The 18,578-nt window shown below is 33.0% G+C and overlaps 2 protein-coding genes across 2 annotated transcripts; both read left to right on the top strand.

Moving 5' to 3' along the window:
- Positions 1-2,998: 2,998 nt before the first annotated feature.
- On the top strand, positions 2,999-4,920 carry LOC111293080 (BAG family molecular chaperone regulator 8, chloroplastic-like). The gene is made up of 2 exons (XM_022885804.2): positions 2,999-3,713; positions 3,792-4,920. Exons 1-2 carry the CDS (start codon positions 3,120-3,122, stop codon positions 4,572-4,574), a joined length of 1,377 nt encoding a protein of 458 aa, XP_022741539.2. The 5' UTR covers positions 2,999-3,119; the 3' UTR covers positions 4,575-4,920.
- Positions 4,921-7,664: 2,744 nt separating this feature from the next.
- LOC111292628 (alpha-glucan phosphorylase 1-like) lies at positions 7,665-16,813 on the top strand. The gene is made up of 15 exons (XM_022885089.2): positions 7,665-7,980; positions 9,288-9,526; positions 9,614-9,715; positions 10,111-10,287; positions 10,464-10,739; positions 11,150-11,421; positions 11,913-12,030; positions 12,123-12,749; positions 12,887-13,039; positions 13,597-13,725; positions 14,139-14,375; positions 15,180-15,256; positions 15,667-15,853; positions 16,010-16,210; positions 16,528-16,813. The coding sequence occupies exons 1-15, from the start codon at positions 7,719-7,721 to the stop codon at positions 16,642-16,644; spliced, it is 3,174 nt and encodes a 1,057-aa protein (XP_022740824.2). The 5' UTR covers positions 7,665-7,718; the 3' UTR covers positions 16,645-16,813.
- Positions 16,814-18,578: the final 1,765 nt, after the last annotated feature.

Genomic DNA, 18,578 nt, shown 5'->3' with positions numbered 1-18,578 from the left:
TAAGTCTGGTTTTTCTGTGAGTACTATGTTTTCTTTTTTTGTTTGAAAATTATGGCTAAATGTTAAATTTAGGATTAAATGTTTAGGTGATTGTTTAATTTAAGATTAAATGTTTTATTTTGTACGAATGAAGATTAAACATTATTAATTTGTAATGTTAAAAGATTTTTTTAATAGATTTAGAGCGTACATTACACGTACCTCAACTCAAATAAATTATTCAACTCAACTGATATTTTTATTGACGTGACAAATAAATAGTATCATCTTTTGTTGATACATAATATTTTTATCCATATGTGTAAAATAATACAAAAAATTAATTTCAAATGTAATTTATAAAAAAAGTATAATTTAATTAATTAATTTTTAAGTTAAATAACTCTCTTTACAGATAATGAACATTGGTTGGTTCTTCAACTTTTTTCAGATTTCACTTATCGTATGCCACCGTTAGCCACTGCTTGTCAACACCGATTGGCTTCTAAATTTCACCAATAAGTTCATCTTAGTCTCCTCTTTAATATGATCTAGTTGGTTTTCTTAAAGACTTATTAGATTTTTATGGATATTAAATTTTTATGGATCCAAAATCAAAGTTACGATTTTCTCTCTCTTCTTTGCCTTTCTGATGACTGTCGCCTTAAGATATGTTATTCCTCTTCTTCTTGACTACTTTTTTATGAGATTTTAAGACCTAAATCACCTTTGATGATGCGAACCTGAATCTGAAGAGGGATGAGGCTTTCTTTTCCTTTTTGAAGTTACTGTTATTGTGTTGGTTGCTTAATTTTTTTTTTTTTGTTTATTTCTTTTACCCCCGGATGAACAACAACCTGTTTTTCAAAAAAATAACTTCTCACTTAGAATTTCTAGCAACTTTCACAAATTTAGAAGACTCACTTGATTATTTACATAAATTTAAAAGAATGAGTTTTTAAAATATAAAAACAAAGTTAGAGAAAATGGATTGCCCAAAGATTTGCAATTGGGATTTGCCCTATCTCTCTCTCTCAGCCTACCATTATCATTGTTATTGGTCTTTCTTCTTTGTTTGTTGTCTCACTTGTTTGGCTCCTTTCTATATTTCCCTTTCCTTCTTTACTGCACAAATGACAATCTCCATTAATAGCTTCAAATTTTCAAATTGTATTTGAAACTTCTAAAATGGATATTCATTTGGTAAAGTAGAAATCTTGACTTAATTCAACTGATGAAGAATGTTATGATTAAAAAAATTTTGAAATTTCTAAAATTTTAAGATTAAGAAAACCTAAAAGAAAAAAAAAAAAGAGATTTGTTTGAAGAGAGAAAATATGAGTAAAAAATAGAAAAGAAACAAAATATTTTTAAAAATTGAAAATTTCATTTAATTTTTATCTATTAATATATTTTTTAACTTAACAATGCGTGTTTCATTGTTTTTTTTTTTTTTAAATTTTATATTATTGCAATCGATAATGTTTAAGTTTTATTTGTATAAAATAAAATATTTAGTTCTAAATTAAGCAATCATCCACATGTTTAATTCTAAATTAAGCATTTAGTCAAAAAATTATATTATACTGTGGCAAATCTTATGCTCCCATATATGCAGTTAATCAAAATTTCAAGGCATAGGAAAAAAAAACCGGTAAACAAGTATTAAAAAGTTAAGGTCAAAAGTAGGGATAAATAATCAAAGTTAATAAGGAATTAAAACCGCTATTTAAATAGTAGTAAGATTTTTTATATATAAAAAGGTCGAGGTAAGGGAAAGTTACCAATTTCACGTATGTCTGAATCTTAAGTATCTTTTACCTTCGCTTATAAAATTGTGATCAGTTTTTCGTGCAAGTAAATCGAGCTATTTCTTTTACCATCGTAAGGCCAAACGACCTTAGCATTTTTTTGTGCTTTGGCGTTATTGTCGCATTACGCCTTAAGCTCAACACGCTACCTTGTTTCTTTATGGATCAATTTTTGCCGACTATAATAATTTAATTAGATCATCAATTAAATTTAAATATAAATTTTAATAAGATTCATTTAATATAAATTTTTTATTAAATTTTTTAATTATATTTATAATAATAATAATAATTATTTTTAATATCATCAAAATCAATTTTATCATTCCTTAAAATGAATTCTTATATATTATTCATCATAAAGCAAAGATGAATCTATCGATAAATTACTATCGAATAGAATAAGGTGTATCATTAATATATATGTAAGAGTGTAAATGATACATTAGTATTCGTAAATTATTCGGATTCGATTAAAAAAAATTCGAATTTGATTCGATTATTATCAAGTCGAGCTTGAGCTCAGTAGCTAGACTTATTAATCGAGTCGAATTCAAGTATTTTTATATTCGATTCGAGTAGTTCGCGAGTTTAATCGATTTTTTATATTTAAATATATTTTTATTATTTTAATTAATAAAATATTTCGAGTCCGAGTTCGGGTTCGAACATGAACAATCGAACTCTTATTGAGTATACAAATCAAGTTTATTTTTACATATTAATCGAGCTTAATCGAGCGAGTTCGAGTAGTTCGAATTCGATCACGAATCGAGTTCGAACTTGAAAAATAAAACTCAATCGAACTCAAACCAAATATCGAACTTCGAATTATGAGTCGAGCTCGAGTTCAAACTTCTTACTATTTGATCGATTCGGCTTGATTAAACCCTACGTGTATGTTTAGTAAACGGTGATTCATACGTGATTGACTATCGTTTTAAAAACTTTATAACTTAGCCATCAATTATAGCAAGTCAGCAGCCATTCTTGGTGGTTGGATAATTGACAAAAATTGGATCATGTAATAGTTATACTGCGGGCCAGCCCTATATTAAGCGTCTTTCTTAGGTGGATTATACACAAAATTACAGGTCACTCACAAACATACACAGACATCATCAATGTATCACATTAATAATACTGTTACTTATTCTTTGCAGTGATAACCAAAACAATAAAAAAGAAGTCCCATAAAACAAACCCAAACAGCCAACAACTTTATTGCTGCTCCACTTATGTTAACTTTTGCCCAAAGCCCCAAGCCCTCCTACTGCCCCTGCTCATAAGCCCCGCAGGCCAGAGCCCTCTCAAAACCCTCGAGAAATCATGGCTTCTCACCACCACCACTACCACCGCACCACCTCCTGCTGCTCCACCTGCTCTGGCAGCCACTGCTGCCAACTACCTCCATCACCTCCTCTTCCCCAACAATCTGACCCTCTTCTACAAGCCCTTGCCTCTCTCCTTCTCCAAACCCAACACCCCCAATCCCAACAAAATCATTATCTAAATCAGAATCAAACCTATTTTCTTAAACCGTTCCAAGATCAAAACTCTGCCAGTATAAAGCGTCACTTGCATCAGAAACATCATCACCTACAAGAACCCAACTCTCTCCTCTCTTCACTTGTCAGCCGCATTAATGCTCTTGAAGCATCGCTCCAACACTTTTCCCAAACTTCAAAATTTTATTCTTACCCTTCATGTTCTCTTAAAGATGCAGCTGCACGTGTCATCCAAACCCATTTCAGAGCCTTCCTCGTTCGTAGATCAAGAACACTTAGACAGCTCAAAGATCTTGCCTTTATCAAATCAAGTCTCAATTCTCTCAAGCTCTCAATTTCAAATAAAACCCGTTTTGATTGTGAAGCTGTTTCTCAAAAAGCCATGGACTTGCTTCTCCAACTTGACTCTTTTCAGGTATATCTTTATTTAGTACTTCCTAAAATCTTGGTTAGCATTTTTTTTTTTTTGGATTTTAAAATATGTTTTTTTTAGGGTGGTGATCCAATGATTAGAGATGGAAAAAGGTCAGTTAGTAGAGATTTGGTTCATTTTTTGGAATATATTGATGGGTTGGCTTTGAAAAGGCATAAGCATTTGTATAAGAATGCAAAAAATATGAGGATTTTGGGCAATGGTAGTAAAGCTAGGATTTTGAGGTCTAATTCTGGAGAAATAATGGAGAAATTGAGAGACAGAGTTGAAAAGCTTGATAGGTTTTGTAGCAATGAAGAGGGAGATGATGATGTGGATCTTGAAGGGTTTCATCAAGTTATTAGTGAAGGAGAGAATCCTAGGATTTCTATTACTGGAAAAGGTGGTATCTATGTAACTCAAAATAGAAATGGTGGGGTTTTGGTGAAAAGGCAAGGGAGTCAACCAAGAGTTAAGAAAACTGTGAGCTTTGCTGAGAATGCAAATGTGTACAGGATTATTAGTGGTGGAAATGCGGTTAGTTCAAGTGGAGATGGTAGTTTAACTGATGAGAGTGTTTCAAGCGATGATCATGGAGAGATAGCGGAGAATCTTTGTAAACAAAGTGGAGGTTTAGCTGAGAATGAGGAGGAAGTGAACTTGGATAATGAACAATGCTTGCTGAGTAGCGATGGAGAGAAGAATACTAGGAAGAATATGAGCAGACATGCTAGAAGTGAGATTGATGGGGATTATCAGGTTCAAAATGGAGATTTTGTGTTTTCTGCACCATTGCCTGTCAAGATGGAATCTAAAGCCGACCTGATGAAGAAGAGGAAGGATGCTCTTAAAATTGTCTCATAGACAGCACCATAATGAAGGATTAGATCTTTGTTGGTTGAGAGAGCGCACCATGGAGATGTTCTGAGGGCCCCTGCTAGTATTTTTCTCTGGCACTGGGAGGGCTTGGTTTGACTTATTTTATAACTTGTCCCTGATTGAGTTTTTAATGTTAGCTGAACTGAATTGTCATTCCCTCCTTGTCTCATGTCTTCACAATCATTGTTCCATGTCAATTAGTATTCTCCTACACATTTTTTTCAACTAGTTGGAGAGAAGGGTGGGTTAAGAATGTTTGATTCAATGTAGTTCCTGTTGTGCCTGTCACCTGATTGCAACTGCATTTACATTGCAAGTGATTGTGACTATATCAACAGCTAGTTCCAAGTGTGTAAGTTGCAAGAGTTGCCTAGTAACCTGATTACCAGGCAGAGTCCAGTCTCTTGAGATTTGGTTTTGGAGTTGTTTAAAGAAACCAAATGAAAAAAGTGAACTTACAAATATACTTCAGACACACCACTACAAACATATAACACGATCTTGAAGGGAACATCGTCTCCCATGCTGATTGAATGCTTAGATAATTGAATTTTGTTTTCCTACAAAAGCAAAACAACCCTGTAAATGTTAAAAGCACTCATTAAAGTTCAGAGTAAATTTTAGTTGAAAATATTAATCTCACCATTGAGGCACTTCCTCTTGCATCCTTCAACCACAAGCAAGAATGGTTATCATGTCCGGGAATGTTCTCATCCTGATAGTTGGTGCTGGCTGCAGTCTCAAGTTTCTTTGCAATGATGGCATTTTTCTTAGCAACTAACAAACTTAATCATAGCCTACCTCGAGGCATTTAATGTTACCTTGAAACTGTGGTACGATCAACGTTGTTAATATTGTATCCAATAATATTTAGATTTTTTTAAAAAAATATATTATATATTATTATCAGTTATTTTGATATATTATTTTAGATTTTTTTATTTAGTATAAATATATTTATAAATATGCATGAACTTGTACATTATAATAATATTATTAATAATTTACAAAACAAATATGCAATATCTTCAAAAATCAAATAAATAAGTTTAAAAGCATAAAAAATAATATTATAAAATTTTTATGATATTTTAAAATATTTAATCTGATCATATAATATTTAAATAAGTATTTTTTCATATAAATATTAAGATAAAAATAAATAGACGAAAAAATTAATCAAAGTTTTATGATTGTTAAATTTTATAAAAAGAGTATAATTACTTCCTTGAAAGAAATTGAAATATTTATAAACTTTGATTTGAAAAAATCAAATATAAAATTATAAACTTTTAAAAAATAAAGTATAAAAAAAGTTAAAATAAAAATAAAATAACTCAACTTTAAAAAGTTATTTTATTAATTAATTTTATTTTTATTAAGTTAAAAATAATTGAACAACAAAAAATAAGTTAAAAATTACAAAATATATTTTACATTTACATATCGATCGAAAATATGTTATTATATCAAAATTGATCAAAATCGACTGAAACTAATGAAAACAAGTGATATTATTTAATACGAAATTGATATAAAAAATTATTTTTAATTGTATCGTATATTGATATAATTGAAGTGTATTGATTTATACTATCGATATCAAGACAAAATTAATAATTAAGGGTAAGATGCCATCCTCGTCTCTGCACATTTTACAGCTTCCCCCTCTGACAAATGCCATGCACCCCAACAGATGCTACTGCATCGAACATGGCCTCATCCTTGAAAATTTCTACTCCATCGCATAAAAATATAATTGGAATAGACTGATTCGAACCAATTAAATCTGCACAAAAATTAAATTTTCAAAAATATATTAACCGCAAATGTAATTGACAAACTGTAATATAACAGAGTTGAAATTATTTGAAAGGAGTAATGATGTCAAGATGAATTTTTCTGAAAATGGATTTCCGTTGATTATGAGATGTGTGTACAATTGCTTATTCGAGATAGTCATCAATGGCAATCAATGATTAATCCGACTAAAGGGATAAATTAAATCATATTCCAAATAATGCCACATTACATTATGCAAAATTCAATTTAGATCCAAACTCGAAAGGATGAAAATATTGATGCCACCACTACCAAACAACCGCTGCTAACTGGACTTCAATCAATTCATACTTTTCTTTCATTCCATTCACATCCTTCCAAATCTTCCAATCCGATCAATCTATTCTGCCAGGATGCCGCAATGATTCCTATCTAATAAAAAATATTGCAGCTTCAAACCAAAGATTGGGCATTCAATTAATATTAAAATTATTTCGATTTAAAACTATAATTAAGTTACGTAAATTCTTGATTTCAATTCATAAAAAAAAAAAGAATTTTTATTTTTTTATTTTTATTAATCAAATCAAATTATTAAAAAAGTGAACTTTAACTGACCAATATATTTTGATTAATTTGCTTGATTAATTATATCCTTATTAAGTTAATCAATTTTTGTTAACAATTTTAAAGATTTGGCTTAGAATCTAATTACCTATTTAAGCAACTTTAAAAGACTTTTTTATACATTAATTTGAACATTCAAAATCAATCATCTTGATGAAAAAAGGGCACGAATCAATTTTTGAACAATCCCGACCGTACATTTTGACGGGTTTTACATAGGCACAACACCCCAGATAACAACCTCGACAGGATAAGGAAAATTCCGTCAGCTGCTTACAACTGGACGGAGCAGAGCCACCTGACGCCCATCTTTCGCCTCCCATTCTCTTTTGTCCTTTTCCCATTATAGAAAAAAAATCTCACTTAAACTAAAATATTCTCCTCCCGTTACCAAAACAGAAACTTAAAATCCACCACTTAAATGACTCCGCGTCATCAAAACTGATTCCAATCTCTACCAAACCAATAATTGACCGCCAAGTGTGCGGTGGTAGAGCTATGATTTTACCTGATCCTAACTCATATCGGTGACCTGAACGGTGGATGGATTCATCTTCCACGTGGATCAAAAAAATTGCCAGGTGGAAATCAAGGAAAATGGAAAATTATTTGGATAGTAGGTGATTGCAACTCCTATAATAGTTCTCGTGAATCGCTCATTTTCTTATTCACTCGATACTGCCACTCTGATCTCTCCAGTTTTACGAAGTTCAAAGAGTGATGGCTACGTGGAGATTTTCTACGACGCCGAGCGGAGCGGAAGCGGTTTCGAGCTGCAATGCGGTGGCTAGATTCATCGACTTCAGCCGCGGAAGAAATAGCGGCGTCGTTTGCGGTGGTGGAGGGGGAAGCGGAATCAAAGCGAGGCAGTTGATGTTGATGAGGAGGTGGCAAGTGAGGCCGATGAGGAGGTCGTTTTCGGTAAGGAATGTGTCGAGTGAGCCGCAACAGAAGGTCAAAGATCCAGTAACTCAACAACAAGGTTTGATCTCCTTTGGTAGTATCTGAACTGTATACAAATGCAGCTGCTCTGTTTTAACTTTTTTGTTTTATCAAATTTTGATTTTTTCTATTTTTTGTTTGGTGCTTTGGAAACTTGCAGATTTTATTTTAAAGTTTGTAATTTTTAATGTTAATGCTTGCTTCTGTTACATTCTTCTAGAAAGAAAATGAATTTTGCGATTTTGAATTTAATATTGTTATTTTGTGGCTTTTTTTATTGTTTATTTGATATTTGATACCTAAAATCTACTGATTGTGAAGTGAAAACTTGATGTTGTTGTTTGATTTTTTTCCAAATATTAATTAATCGTTATAGAGTTTTTAGTGGAGATTAAGAATGAGATCTAAAATATTTGATATATATATATATATATATATAGAGAGAGAGAGAGAGAGAGAGAGAGAGAGAGAGATTCTAAGTGCTAACTGCGGACTCTTGTTGACTGTGAGATTATTCATTCGTTCGGAGCTTCATTTTTATGACCTTTTGTTTCTATTCATTATTTGATACTTCTAGAATCTTATTTATTTCATACCTAGAATCTGCTGATTTTGAAGTTAAACTTTGATGTTATTTGATGTTGTTGTTTGATTGACTGGTATGAAAAAATGAGTTTTAGTAAAAAGTAATTGGACTTTTAGTATTTATTGACATACTGGGATGTAACCAGTCTCACTTTACCTTGTTAGCATTCAAAAGGGCTCGTCTGATTGATTACTTAGACATGGAATGGATCCTGAGTCATGCGACCAGTTGCTCTTAGCTGTCTTAGTTCCAATGAGTCATTGAAGAGTTTTGAAGCTTATTGGGAAAAAAAGGTTGCTTCTTGGATGCTTGAGAGTTGTCTAATTAAGCTATCTTCTTATTTTGCTGGTTAGCTAAATAAGATACATCAGTTGTTGGGTTTGGATCCATTTTTGATGCTGATGTGACAAGTGTGGTGACTGAAAATATGACTTATTGAGAAATAAGGATCACAGCCATAGTTTCTCAGAATGAGCAATATTTTTCATTTCATAATGAGCTAATTAAGTGCCAGATAGTATGGAAAGCACTATGACAAATTTAAACACAAAACCGTAACTTGAATATTACATCTTTTTGAGTCCTGTATAATCTAAGCCTGAGGTAAAATATCCACAAGTTAGTTAATTATTTTTTCTACAAATTGAATTTGTATTGCACTGAACAATTCTCGAATATGGTGAAATTTTGATACACTGTGTTACAATGTCCTTAATTTTCCCATTTTCATTTTAACCTTAATTCTTTGTCTTATGATTTAGAATCTCTGGGCACTGTTAGTCCCTTCCCTCCAGATGCTTCATCTATTGCCTCTAGCATCAAATACCATGCAGAGTTCACCCCATTATTTTCTTCTGAGAAATTTGATCTTCCAAAGGCTTTCTTTGCAACTGCACAAAGTATTTGTGACGCTCTCATTATAAATTGGAATGCCACATATGATTATTATGAAAGATTGAATGTAAAGCAGGCATACTATTTGTCAATGGAATTTCTTCAGGTGTCTCCTTTTTTGACAACTGATACTTTATTTTCTGTAAAACACTTTGAAGATGTTTTTATTCAGCATGTTTTATTTCTTGTGTAGGGTCGGGCACTGTTGAATGCAATTGGTAATTTAGGGCTTACTGGAGCTTATGCGGATGCTTTGAGCAAGCTTGGGCACAACCTAGAAAATATAGCTTTCCAGGTTGGTTGGTGTATATGATTTTCTCTAGTGTACCTTACTTTACCATGTGTTCTGACATTAACGAATGATTGGGGAGAATAAAAGACACTCCAGACTGCTCCAGAATTGAAGTATAAGCTTTTTATATTGAATTGAACTATAATTGACTTAGTTAATAAATTTTCTTTTTTCTGAAAGCAGTGGGCCTCATAAGATAAAAGTTTATTTGTTGAAGCCTATAACAGCTGCATAGTGCCATTGCCTACAAATATAAAACTTTTTCCTTCAGTTCTTTCTAAAATCCACTCTTTCTGATTCATTTTGTGTATTTGTCGAAGAGAAGGACAGAGAGGGAATCTGTATGCTTGCCTTCACATTTTTTTTATGGTAACTAAATTCTTTGGTTGATTTTATAGGAGCCCGATGCAGCCCTTGGGAATGGTGGTCTTGGTCGACTTGCCTCCTGCTTTCTGGACTCTTTGGCAACATTAAACTATCCAGCATGGGGTTATGGACTTAGATATAAGTATGGCTTATTTAAACAGCGTATTACGAAAGAAGGGCAGGAAGAAGTTGCTGAAGATTGGCTTGAGGTATGCTTTCTCTTTTATTGTTATCTCTCTCTTGAAGTAATCATTGTGTACACAAATGTCGAAAAATATTTCTATATTTCTATGTGACATTTAAATAATGGATATTAGTGTTTTCTTTGCCTTTCTTCTCTGACCAACTTTTTTATCTTTGGCTTGATTATGGTTTCTCTTTTTAGATGAGCAATCCCTGGGAAATTGTGAGAAATGATGTCACATATCCTGTCAAGTTTTATGGCAAGGTTGTTGCAGGTTCAGATGGAAATAAACACTGGATTGGAGGAGAAGATATAAAGGCTGTTGCATATGATGTCCCAATACCAGGATATAAAACTCAAACCACGATCAACCTGCGACTTTGGTCAACAAAAGCTCCATCAGAAGACTTTGATCTATTTGCTTTTAATTCTGGAGACCATATCCAAGCAGCTGAGGCCCTATATAACGCTGAAAAGGTCTGTTCTATATTTTTTTCATTGTATAAATTGATGATTTATCTGCTTATCTCTTCATAAGCCAAGCTATTTGTCAGCACAGAGTTTCATCAGAAAATCTGAGCTGCCTGGAGCTATTTCTGGAGGAGAGTCTGAACCAATGTTCTTTACAACTAAAGTAATAAAACAGAATTTCTAAAATGGCTATTGGTCTTGTAACAGAGTGAACAAATCAACAGTTTTGGGCTATAGTCACCCAAGAATTTTAACTGCTTTCTGTCTTGTCTCTGAATCATTTGTGTCCCAAATCACTCTACTCTTTGTTTCAAATTTTCTTTTTCATTTTGTTGTGTTGATTTTTCATGTACAATGTTGATCTAAGTGGTATGGTGAGGAATGAGGATGGCTTATAATATATGTTTTAATATCAGATTTGCTATGTACTCTACCCTGGGGATGAATCAATTGAAGGCAAAATCCTTCGCTTGAAGCAACAATATACCCTGTGCTCAGCCTCTTTACAAGATATCATTGCACGTTTTGAGAGAAGATTGGGAGCAAAGGTCAAATGGGAAGAATTTCCTGAGAAGGTTGCCGTGCAAATGAATGATACTCACCCCACTCTTTGCATTCCAGAGCTGATGAGAATTTTGATTGATGTAAAAGGTTTAAGCTGGAAGGAGGCCTGGAATATCACCCAAAGGTATCCTCTGTGATGGTTATTTCACTTATGCATTGACAAACCTTTACTTTATTGTTTCTTTTCAAACATATATGCTGCAAGCGGTTGTTGAGAAGCTCAAGCCATACTCTCTGTATCCCCCACATTAAACCTAACTGGCTGCTGTTCCCAAATTTTGATCTATTCCAATGTTCAATTTATTTATTTTTTATATATGTGCTTTATTGTTATTTTTGTTAGTTGAGTTTGATTCAATTCAGAATGTTTGACCGTTACCAGTGCTTCAGCATGTTGGGCTTTTGCACTTTCTCACAATTCATTTATTTAATCTCAAATTCACTTTGTATTCACTTTTGTGTGCAACATGGTTATTGTGGCAAAAACTAAAAAAATAATATCTTCCCCTTCTATTTTCTCCTTTTTCTTTTCCCTATTTGTTAATTACTGATATTTATTCTTAACATAGGCTTATGTTTGGTAACTGTTATACCTTGTAATGTCTTTTTTTCTAGAACCATGGCATACACAAACCATACTGTTCTACCTGAGGCTTTGGAGAAATGGAGTTTAGAACTTATGCAGAAACTGTTGCCTCGACATGTGGAGATTATAGAAATGATTGATGAGGAGGTATAGATGGAAAACATACATAGACCAAAACCTTCAATTTTTTGGAAGATTCCAATTCTAACTAAAATTTTTGCCTCTTAATACCTTTGCAGCTAATTCGCACTATAGTTTCAGAGTATGGCACAGCAGATTCTAACTTACTGGAGAAAAAACTGAAGCAGATGAGAATTTTAGAAAATGTTGAGCTGCCAGCTGCCTTTTCAGATTTACTTGTTAAACCCGAGGAAAGTCCTGTTGCTGTTCCCAGTGATGAACTTGAAAAGTCTGAAGATGAAGAAGAAGAAGGAGGAGTAGAAGAAGAAGTTGAGCTTACTGATGGAGAAAATGTTGAGCTGCCAGCTGCCTCTTCAGATTTACTTGTTAAACCCAAGGAAAGTCCTGTTGCTGTTCCCAGTGATGAACTTGAAAAGTCTGAAGATGAAGAAGAAGAAGAAGGAGGAGTAGAAGATGAAGAAGAAGAAGAAGGAGGAGTAGAAGAAGAAGGAGTAGAAGAAGAAGAAGAAGGAGGAGTAGAAGAAGAAGTTGAGCCTACTGATGGAGAAAATAAACCTGTAAAGGAAGGCACTCAAGGAAAGAAAAAGATCCCAGAACCAGTACCAGATCCCCCAAAGATGGTTCGTATGGCTAATCTATGTGTTGTAGGTGGTCATGCAGTAAACGGAGTTGCTGCAATACATAGCGAGATAGTAAAAGACGAAGTGTTTAATGACTTTTTTAAGGTAAAGGCAATTTATAAAACCTCTTACTTTCTTTAATTACAAAAGTATGCAACTTAATGATAAAATTTAGTTTCTTCAGTTTGTTTCTACTAAGAAAAATGATCCTATCATTGATCTTTGTGCTCAAATTTTGGCAGTTGTGGCCTGAGAAATTTCAAAATAAAACAAATGGGGTCACGCCAAGAAGATGGATCCGTTTCTGCAATCCGAACTTGAGTAAAATTATAACTAACTGGACAGGCACTGAAGATTGGGTTTTAAATACTGAAAAGTTGGCTGAACTTAGAAAGGTAGGCTGCCATTTCTGAGTTTTTTCTTGTAAAACTTCTTGTAGAGCCATTTTTGTCTGTTTCTGAACTTATATCTACAATGTGCCTCTGGTCATGTGATACAAGTGAAATTTATTTACTCACTCTTTTTGGTTTGTGAATGACCAGTGTTGAGACAACTTGGCAAAATTTATGAGCAACAAACTATCTATGTTGGACATACATTTTAAAATGCCTCTTTCACAAGAAAAACTGCCAGATTGCCTTTTGTAGCATCTTGTTCCAGGCTTCTAGCATGTCTTGCTGAATATTTACAAGCGTACATCTAATATTTGTTGATATGTCACATGTTAGGCAGTTGCTTGTGATATTCAAGCAGTGGTGTTATTTCATGTATTAGTTCTAGTTGCTAGGATTCTGATATATGTGAAGCAGTTGTACCTTTGTCTTTGTCTATAAATAATAACAAAATGAGTAGTTTTTTATGGTTAAGTGCGAATGACTATAAATATGAGAAAACTTCTGAATCTTTTGGTTATTACTAAGACCCTAATCAGTGTTATGGGACATGTTCACAGTTTGTAGATAATGAGGATCTTCAGGCCCAGTGGAGGGAAGCAAAAAGGAGCAACAAGTTAAAGGCCGTGTCCTTCCTGAAAGAAAAGACAGGCTATATAGTAAGCCCTGATGCAATGTTTGACATCCAGGTAATTTCTCTTGTCAACTACTCCCTCCGTGAAAGTAACGAAAGAAGCGTACTGATAATCAGATGAAAAATGAAAGCACTTTTATCATGTAAGCAAAAGGTACATGATGTTCTCAATAAATGGGCTGCAGTCTAAAACTAAGAGTGGGGAGATATTTTTTAAGAAGGATATGCAGCCAGATTCTCTTACCCCCAAAAGACAATTTGTTGCTCACATTTACAGCGTACAATATTGTCTATTGTCCAGTGTTTATATGTGATAAATGTTAATGAATATTTTTGGACCCTTGTAGCAATTCTAGTCGTTGTATGACAGTTAGACTGAATGCTCTGTGCAAGTATATTGTTATTAATTCCCCTTAGTCCTTTAAAGTGTGAAAATCATATGTTTTTATGTACTGTGTTGAATTTTAGGTGAAGCGCATCCATGAATACAAGCGTCAACTGCTGAATATTTTGGGAATTGTTTACCGGTACAAGATGATGAAAGAAATGAGTGCTTCAGAAAGAAAAGAAAAGTTTGTTCCACGTGTTTGTATATTTGGGGGAAAAGCATTTGCCACTTATGTGCAAGCCAAGAGAATTGTGAAATTTATCACAGATGTTGGAGCTACTGTGAATCATGATCCTGATATAGGTGATTTACTGAAGGTACACCTTTACAACAATAACAACAAACTAAACCTTAAATCCCATAATTTTGGAGTCGACTATATGAAAGACCAAAAAAGAAATCATGTTAGATCGTAATTTTGAATCTTATTGAAGGTACATCTTTATTGCAAGATATCATTAATGAACCTCCTAATGAGTTCTTTCCTGAAATGAAAAAAATGAAAAAGCAAAATAAAGGTCCTTACAATGTGTCACTGGTTACAGTTATTCCTGACTTTGGTTCACAGATGACACTTTGTGAGGGCCTTTTTTTCTTTGTTTTAAACATAAACATGTAATTTTATTCCGGGCTGTGCTTATTTTTCCTGAAGCTTGGACTTATGTATCAGAGCCCATTCAAGCTACTTTCTGGGGGCCTTTTTTCAGGAACTCTCTGATACAACCAAGCTAAATAACCAAGTCTGGAATAAAGTTACAAATTTATGTTTAAAACCAATACGGAAGTTTTGAATAAATCAAATTTGGGCATATAAAGGTAATGAATATTTGTCAACTTGTGCAAATTGAATGAAAAGCATGAATGAATTTGTTAATAGTTATTTTCATCTTTTATTTTTGTATAAGCATCGTTTGCAGGCTTCCCGGCCGACAAAACCCCAAAAGAGATAAAAGAAATTGAAAAACATAAAGTGTATATCTGATTTTAAATAGCATTGCTACAATGGCTGGATCAAAAAAAGAACAAATCTTTTTAATTTCATTCTGTGAGTTTATTAATAATTTACTCGATTTCATTATATCAATAATCAGATGTAATGGTTTATTATGTTTTAATTTTAGGTTGTTTTTGTTCCTGACTACAACGTGAGTGTAGCTGAATTGCTTATCCCTGCAAGTGAGCTATCACAGCATATCAGGTATTTCAATTTTATTCATTGTATGGATAATTCTTGGTTATGTAATTTTCCTTTCTGCTTATACTGTAAACAAGATGCAGCAGGAAACGGTTCCTAGCTTACACAGCAACTCCTATTTGGAAGAGATCATCTACTTTATAGCTCGGGAAAACCTAGGCTTAATCTGTTTGATGGAGCATCATGCATTATTTATTCTGTATTAACTAGGCTCAGCTTCAATGCGTGGAGCTTAATCAAGCTTAGCCTGTGATGGTTCTGACTTAAAATGAATCCTATGCTTTTTCTGATTGTAATGAACTCAATGCATGCCTTTTCTAAGAGGCTTGTATCGCAGATTGCTAGCAGAATAGACACTTGGTCGTCTGAACCTCCCTCTATTTTTTTTGTTGTTTTCCCTTTACTATACGCAGTACTGCTGGGATGGAGGCAAGTGGAACCAGCAATATGAAATTTGCAATGAATGGTTGCATTCTGATTGGGACCTTGGATGGTGCCAATGTTGAAATACGAGAAGAGGTTGGAGAAGACAACTTCTTCCTCTTTGGGGCTGAAGCTCATGAGATTGCAGGCCTTAGGAAGGAAAGAGCTGAGGGGAAGGTATGCTTGCATGGCCAGATTATTTACTGGTTTTCTTGTCTTCTGATTCTTTACTTCTGGCCTTTCTGTTAACAAAAAAATAATATAAATATAAAAATTATCATGATTTTTCCTTCGTTATTTCTCTTCATTGACCTAACTGACATCTTACCACAGTTTGTTCCGGATCCTCGCTTTGAAGATGTTAAGGAGTTTGTCAGAAGTGGTGTCTTCGGCCCTTACAACTATGATGAACTGATGGGATCATTGGAAGGAAATGAAGGTTTTGGTCGTGCAGACTATTTCCTTGTTGGCAAGGACTTCCCTAGTTATATAGAATGCCAAGAGAAGGTCGATGAGGCCTATAAAGACCAAAAAGTGAGTAACCTTTTTTTTTTTGCATACCCTTACATTACATTCATGCATGTTTCATTAAGAGCAAGAACTACTGCATGTCTTTCTGCGGGTACAGTGATTACTGTGCTCTTACATCGTTTTGCATTATCCCTTTCGGCTATTTTTGTGTGATTGATCCCGTGCAACCCCATATTATGCATATGATTCTGTTAAAAACTAAAATGTTTCTCGCAACTGTCTCTTTTTTCCTTTTACAAATCTCTTCCTAACTCTCACATGTGAACGAGCAAGTATGTTTATTCATCTGTTGCTAATTTTTGCAATTGCTGTTCTGGCAGCGATGGACAAGAATGTCGATCTTGAATACGGCAGGTTCTTACAAATTCAGCAGTGACAGAACAATTCATGAATACGCCCGGGAGATATGGAACATAAAACCCGCCGAATTACCATAATTGCCGAGACTCTGCATTAAGGGAGCTGCCCTTTGCCACAAAGCTTGTAATAACTGCTCCTTTATTATCACATTACCGTATTTTCTATCCTATGTTAAGGAAAAAATACCGGAATAAGTGTAATATTCATAAATGCAATAAAATTAAGAAGTTTTGTCATTGCAAATCACATTAACCTTGTTTAGTTCTTCCATGGCTTCTCAATTTCTTGATTGACAAATGCTACTTTCTCTCTAGCCAAGATATTGAAGTAGACCGAAAGTTTGCTTCATAATAATTATTCTTAGAAGTTTTGCATGGTTTCTCCTAGGATGTTGATCTTGTTCATTTGGATGGTCAAGACTCTGACATCCAAAGTTCAGTTATTGAATTGTGAAACAAACACTGCCCATCAGAATGCCAAATAATGTGATTTAAACCAGCTCTCTGGTTTGAACTGTTCAAATGTAAGATCAGAAAATGTGGCCAGACACATTCCTCGGAGGGCAAGCAATGGGAAGGAGAAACCTATTCAATTGGCAAAGGATCTGTTTTTGCATTATTTTTTAGCTGTGCCCTATGTATATGGAAGACCCTTTCGTGCGGGCAACGGGCAACCGGCAACAAAAAGTAGCTGTGATGTACCATAAGGATAATCCGTAGATAATCCATACCTCGAAGCAGCATTCCTATTATCTTGGAACACAATATATTAACATTGCTTCCAATGGTTTATCAACACTATTTCTATTAAGAATATAAAAATTTTCTACACTAGTATGAAGTACCAGAATCAGATGTGTAGGAAGCAGTTAGCAAGAATACTACATTATTATTTTCCACCGATCGAGATCATAAAAACATTAAGAAAATTAGTGAACTAAACAAAAAAATTCATAGAAAGAAAAAACCTCAAAGCTAAACATAGTAAAACACACAAATTTTAATATAGCAATATTAAAAAAGACCCAAAATGAGAAAGTCAATACATCATATAACAATTCATTACAAGCTCGTGACTCAAACAAAACAAAACAAGCTACATAAGTACGACAGTATTTTACTGTTAGGAAATTGGCTTTAAATTTTAAGCCCAACAATAATTTGTTTTATATTTGTTTAGTAAGAATTAATTTTAACTATTAATATAGTAATTAAGATTAATCTTAGCCTTAGAAATATTTTGCTGAATATTAATCTTAATTATTGAAAAGTTACGTAAGGATTAATCTAAAGCATTGAGATATGCTTGGTATGGTTTAATATTAACTATTAATATGTTAGATAAAATTAAATATTGGGCATCGAGTGAAATCGATAGATAGGTGAAAAAGACTATAACTTGGTGTCTTCTCAAAGTAAGGTAAAATTAATTTTCTTGCATTTCAAAATGTTTGATTTTTACGAAATTTGTGGAGAAAAATGTGATATCCAAAAAAAGTGCGATATTTGAAAATTTTTTTCATTTTTAAGACATTTTGTATTCAGATTCATTCATTTGGTTGAAAAAAAATTTATGTATATTAATTTTTGTATAATTATCATAATTTTTTTATAAGCTTATAGCAATCTTTTATTTTGTTTTATTAATAATAAATATCTAAACGAGAAATAATACATTTAGCAACAAAAAAATAAATATTTTAATTGATTGTTATTTTAATTTATAAAATATTATCAATTAAGGCATTTATTAACATGAATGCTTTAATTGATAGGATAACTATTATTTTTTAAAAAAAGATCGATTAAGGCGTTTCGTATTTTGAACGCTTTAATTGATCTGTTTTAAAGATTATAAAATAAATCAATTAAGGCGTTTGTGTATTGATCAATTAAGGTGTTTGTATTTACTAATACCTTAATTGATCATTTTAAAAGATTCATTCTCTATTCTTGAACCTTAAAAAACTAAATAGCTAATACAGTTGAATGATAAAAGGCTTAAATGAGTA

Source organism: Durio zibethinus, chromosome 10 (assembly GCF_047325235.1).
Source record: "Durio zibethinus cultivar Kanyao isolate XHJ-2024 chromosome 10, ASM4732523v1, whole genome shotgun sequence".
Taxonomy (NCBI): domain Eukaryota; kingdom Viridiplantae; phylum Streptophyta; class Magnoliopsida; order Malvales; family Malvaceae; genus Durio; species Durio zibethinus.
The sequence above is the reverse complement of the archived record's forward strand: the minus strand, read 5'-3'. Positions and strand labels throughout refer to the sequence as shown.